The following is a 5980-nucleotide window of genomic DNA, read 5'->3' on the forward strand; positions in this document are numbered from 1 at the left end:
GGTGTAAAGTTACTACAATGACAGAGGGTGCATTAATAAGGAAACATATCCAATCTGACATACAGAGATTATTTAATGTCATGTTTTTATTTCACAAGATTCAGTTCCATTTTGGCAAGCCAGCTTTTCTAAAACGTGCCCACACTTCCCCTGGGCTGTCACAATGCTTTAGGCCTGGGGAGAGTGCCAAAGCTTGCCTGCCTCTCCCTCCAGCCCGCAGCAGCGGCTGAATCAGCAGCAGCTTGGAAATGAGGGGTTTCTGAGTAGACTAATAAGGTGGATTATGCATCTCAGTTACTTTTGACAGTTTCAGCTATATCTTTGCCTAAGGACAATGGTTAGGTTTTTTTACTCTGATCAAATAGCTCTAGTACTCTTTCAGGCAAACCTTCATATAACTCATGACGAAGTCTAGAGCACTAGATAATACCCATTCAATGATAAAATAACTTTAAATCTTTCCATGTGATTTCAAGAAGCCTACTGCTTATGTCCACATCTGATTAAGCTCTATAAATCAAACTCTGCAATCTTTACCAAAACCAGTGGTTTTCAGTACCGATTTCCAGAGGCATTTTGACCATGCAAGGATTACAGAAGCTGGCCTGATTAAAAGTGCAGTTGGACAATGAATTTCATTACATAATTTGAATAGACTAATTACAAACTTGAGGTCTATGATGTGAAATCTGCTCCCCATGATGGTTCTGCTGGTGTTTGGACAACAGTTTCTCTTAGCCATCATCCACCTGCACAAAGGACGTGCCACTTCTTGGGGCTGCTAGTTAAAACTAATCCATATATTGCAAATATAAATGTTTTTGTTGAAAGATCACAAAACCTACCAACTAAACCAATATGCTAAACTGAAGCTCATTTCTCCTCTCACAAACAGAGAGGAAAACATGTTTCTCAGTAACACCTTTGACCTTTGAATCTATAACAGTTTCTCAAAAACGTCTGGATACAGAAGAAACCCTGTAAAGACACTGTCATCCTCAGCACTGACATAGACCCCGTTCCAGTCACGTGCAACCTCCAGCCACACCTGGTCGCCTGCACTGAGCTTCAGTATGGTCAGGAATGATGCCTGGTCAATCTCCTGTCCGTAGAGTGTCTCACGGGCTTTGGCCACCTTCTTGCTGCGGGCAACGAGGCTGACGCGGGCTGGGCGCCCTCTCACCGTCAGGTGGTATGCAAAGACGTACGTGCCAGGCACACTGCAGTTGAATCTCCCGGTGGAAGGGTTGTAATCTTCTTGGTCATTGTACAAGATCTTGTCAAATCTAATGGGGACATTGGGTGGAGGGAAGGGCTTGGACATGCCAGCGCTGAATGCTGATCGCAGGAGCTTTGCAGTGTCCCCTCGGGCACCCTTTGCCCCACGGGAGCCTTTCTTTCCTGGAGCCCCTCGGCCCCCTTTGCTGCCAGCAACCCCCTTGGGCCCAGAAGGTCCTGTCACACCAGCAGGTCCAAGGTCCCCTTTTTCACCCTTACTTCCTTGCTCACCCTTTTCTCCTTGTTTTCCATCTACCCCTGAAATACCTTCAGCCCCCATCTCCCCTTTGCTCCCTTTTTCTCCCTTCATGCCCCCTTCCCCTCTTTCTCCCTTTGCACCTTTTCCCCCTGGCTCCCCACAGTAGCCCTTCTCCCCTGTGTCTCCCTTTTCACCTTTATCACCCTGTTCTCCATCCACTCCTGGGTTTCCAGCATCCCCCCTATCTCCCTTGTCTCCTTTGGTCCCATTCTCACAAATGTCCCCTTTGGAACCCTTTTGTCCTTTCAGGCCAGGGAAGCCATAGTTGCCCTTATTGCCTTTTACTCCAGCTTCACCTAAGAAAAGAGCAAAGTGTGAGGGAAAAAAAAGATTCAAAACATTAACATTGGATTAGTTTACAGATGGAGGGGCATCACCAACAGGAAAGGGAAAGGTCAGCACAATATTTCTGGGTTTCCCAGCCCATGTTACATACCTTGCAGCCCAGGTTTGCCTGGATAACCAGGGTTTCCACTTACTCCTCGCTCGCCTTGCTCCCCTTTGCCTCCTAAGACATTTCACCATTAATATGCTGTTGATGGTGTTGTCTGCAGCACAGCAATCATTACACAGAAGACGGCTGGTACCATTTTGTAAGTGTCCCTCACTTCATTAATAAATTGGAAATGAGCAATGTATTTTCAAGAAATGCCTTCAGAAGCCATGGCTGAATCTGACAGCACCAAGCACCATCATGCAGACAACTGCATCTCACTCGAATGTTGGATTTCTGACTCTAATCAGCACCTCAACTGGGAGGCAGTTGCTGGTGTTTAATGGCAGGATAGAAATGATGACAGTTCTGCATTTCTCACTCCTGGATTGCTGAAAGTCTTGCTCAAGAAGTGAATCAAACCTAAGAGACTGCACTGAGTGAATTGCGCAGCATGCTGCTGCTAGTACCCCCCATTATCAGCTTTCCCATGTGTTTCTCTGTGACCAAAGGCAGCCACAGGATCCTACCAGTGATGTGTGACAGAAAGACAGAGCTGCCCTGAGCCTGAAATTAAGGGCAGGGTTTCCTTTCTGTTACTACTGATGGATAATAATTGCTCTCATCTTAGCTGAGATAATTTTTTCCTGAGATACTTAAATTGAAATGCAGCTTCTACATCTGTGTGTGTCTTCCCTGGTATTTTTTTCCTATTTATATCCCTAATCCAAAGCAACCAGTAGTCAGTTTTTAAACTCCCATTGCAAACAAGGAGTTTACTTGGAGATCTTTATGAGCAGCTCTTCGTATGCTACCTGTGCATACCGAGTTACTGTCTCTGCACTAATGCCAGCTAAATCTCTCAAGGTGTCAATCTATATCAGCATACTCCATTTTCTTTGATAAATACTTTTTCCTATAATTTTGTGTTATTCAGTCAGGACAACAGCATCTGTTTCTGAAATGAGCAGTTAGTCTGCTTTACCTCTTTCTCCTTTAGAACCTTTTGGACCTTGCAGACCTGGTGTTCCCGGCAGACCTTGCAGACCAGCATCTCCCTTTTCCCCCTTAGGTCCTGTGGCATAATGACATTCACAAAATTATCTTAGTAACTCAAAAGTGTTCACTTTAGAAAGAAAATCTTCAGTAATAGCTAAGCAACATGTCATTGAGGAAAACTCTGATTCCATCACCCTGGGAAAAGCTGGCTATTTTATTTGACATCATACAACCAATGCAAAGAAAATGTGAGACAGATGGGTGTAGCCCTGCTACACTACACCTTGCAAACACTACAGGTGAAACCCTACAGTTGGGCAAAAGGTGAGGGGCAACACTGCATTGGTACTGCTAGGGTTAGTGAGATTTGTGCTTTCAGGTACCCAGTCAGACACATAGTTTCTCCACTTCTGCCTTTCAGCTACTGCAATCCCCAAATCTTAGTTTTGCGTTTCACTCTTGGCTGTAGTTAAACACTTTTAAAACCGAGCTTTCAGCTGCCTCAGAGGCACAGGAGCTCAGACATTCATAAAACATAAGATGTAATCTGTCTGTAATATTTGAGTGCTTCTAAGAAGTTCCCACAGCTTTGTAATTGCCCCGCTCCTGAAAAAGAATTAAGTCTGCCAATATAAAAGTGGAACCTGGGAGACAGCTCCATGCTATATAAAGGCCGAGTTGAAAGGCAAGCAAGTTGGCTTCAATCTTTTTTTTACTTTTTCATCCACTTGGGAATCTACAGACTCCCAGTGCATATCTGGGAGCACACTATGGCAGCTTCGATCATTCACAATAGAACCAATTTGACACAAGTACTTTTCCATCAACACTCAAGAGACAGATGAGTGCAAACTCCCTCTGCAGCCACTATCATCTCCTCTAGCCAATCCCTTCCAAGCTACGGGAAGTAAAAATCTCTCGAGGACATTGTATTAAATGAAAATTATTTCATTATTTTACCACCTTTCCTCAGATGAGCAGTTTCTCTCTCCAATATTAGTGCTATTAAAGTGAACATTTACAGACTAATGCACTATTCATTACATCAGTATTAGAATTAGGCACTTTACAGATATATATTTTAGCAGTAGAAAAAAGAGACAAAGTATGTCTTATAAAATATTTAGGTGCTCTATACAGAGCTGCCTCTAGTTAGGGCGAGTATTTATTTTAAAATTAGAACCCAAAATTATTTTTGTATATAACTTCCTGTTTTCCAAGGGGAAAGAAACCCAAACCAAACCAAAAAAAAAAAAAAACAACCCACAAAAAAAAAAAACCAAGAATAAGGGGTTTTATTATAAACATTCAGCAAAGATACAAAACTACTTGCAACTAGTTTTGAGGTTCATAAAACCATGCTTAAACTGATTGTGAAAGGAAATCTGTGCCTCCCAGGAAATCAGACACAGGGACAGAGAATTGAGGAGTGCATTTGCTGTATAAGCCTTGCCAACTCATTTCTTGAAGAAAAAGCAGGCGACAGCTTGACAAGCTTTAGCTGAGCACAGTGAGACAGGCATCACCATACCTGGGGGTCCCTGCTCCCCTGGCTGCCCCCTGGGCCCCGCAGCAGGTGGGCAGCAGTCACAGCAGTTGAAGAAGAAATCAGCTGTGTCGAGTGTGTAGTTCTCAAAGGGGAAGAGCGTGGTGGCCCCTCGGGCTGCAGGGCTCGAGGTGGGTAACTCAGCTCTGCCTGGTACTGCTGGGAATGGGCTTTTTCCCATGAGAGGGGCGAGAGGGGGATGAGAGGCGCTGTCACCCACTAGCTGTAAGGGCTTTGTCTTTGTGTACTTCACAGCTGGGGTCACCTTCACTCCTGCATGCACAGCAGTAACAACCAGCATCACAAAAGCCAAGACAGGCCCCAGTGAGCTCCACATGCTGGCAGCTGTAGGAAAAAACAAATGCAATAATTAATTGCTGCATACACCCTTTTGCATTCACAAGTTCCCCACAAAGCTAGAAGACCTGTGTGAGTAGCATCCAGCACACATGGGCATCTGCGTAGAGGACTACGCTACAAAGTTTCACTTTTTATGGGGAAAGTAAAACAAAGTTAGCAAAACCTCCTGCCTGCTCACCCCTACTGACCATTGAAGTCCAGCTGCTCCTGTTAGCAGCTCCTGGTAGGTGGTTGGAAATGGTCCCACGGGTATCAATAGAAGTTCAGGGGACTGGCTGAGAGTTGCGTGATCACTGGGACACCTGATTTCTGATGGATTATTAGGAATAATTCAGTAATTATTGCAGATTCCAACACAACTGCACAATACATAAAGCTTTGCTCTAAAAGAATAAATGGAAACAAGATGAACATCAAGTATTCCAAAATTTTTATGTCAATATTTTCTTTGCTATAGACTGATTTTCTGGTCTTGTATATACTTTTAGCATAAACTTTCAGGTCATTCTTTTTATCTTTAAAGGGTTGATTTAACCGAACCAGAAAGAAAGAACAGTCAGCACACATTTTTTCCTATAGGACAGATGATGCCTCTCAGATGACTTGTTATATAAAGCATCTTTGTTTCTTTTTTAAAACAGTGTACTGACCTGTAAATACAAATGGAACAAGACTCCCTTTCTTGCTGAACCTGTAATCTAACCTTCCTTAGCAGCTAAGGCACTTCATTACATGAAAAAGTCACCAGGAGGAATGCTGACTATACTTGCCGTCCAGAGGGCAAAAGGTGGTCTGACTCAAAGTCAGGTATTTGGGGGCTGGATTATAATCTTTTCACCTTTAAGAATGCCATTTTAGAGGAAAAAGTCATGATTTTTTTACATATTCACAGAAAATCAGATCACTTAATGGAAAATCGATTATCCACACAAAATCCCCAGTGATCACTGTTGGCCATTGCTTCTGTTCCACTCATTCTTCACCCCATTGCCTCCCATAGAGGATAAAATATCCTTTCTCTATGCATGTATCACATTAGGACAGGATACCAGGCACTGATTTTTGTCATAAGCTCATATTTGTTCCCAACCAGCCCCAATCAACC

The 5980-nt window shown here is 43.5% G+C and overlaps 1 protein-coding gene across 1 annotated transcript; it reads right to left on the reverse strand.

Annotated features, from left to right (window-relative positions):
* Positions 1–937: 937 nt before the first annotated feature.
* On the reverse strand, positions 938–4852 carry OTOL1 (otolin 1; the record flags this gene model as incomplete). The annotated part of the gene is made up of 4 exons (XM_080624013.1): positions 938–1833; positions 1974–2045; positions 2956–3045; positions 4501–4852. 4 exons carry the CDS (start codon positions 4850–4852, stop codon positions 938–940), a joined length of 1410 nt encoding a protein of 469 aa, XP_080480139.1.
* Between the last annotated feature and the right edge of the window lie 1128 nt (positions 4853–5980).

Source organism: Psittacula echo (assembly GCF_963264785.1).
Source record: "Psittacula echo genome assembly, chromosome: 7".
Taxonomy (NCBI): domain Eukaryota; kingdom Metazoa; phylum Chordata; class Aves; order Psittaciformes; family Psittacidae; genus Psittacula; species Psittacula echo.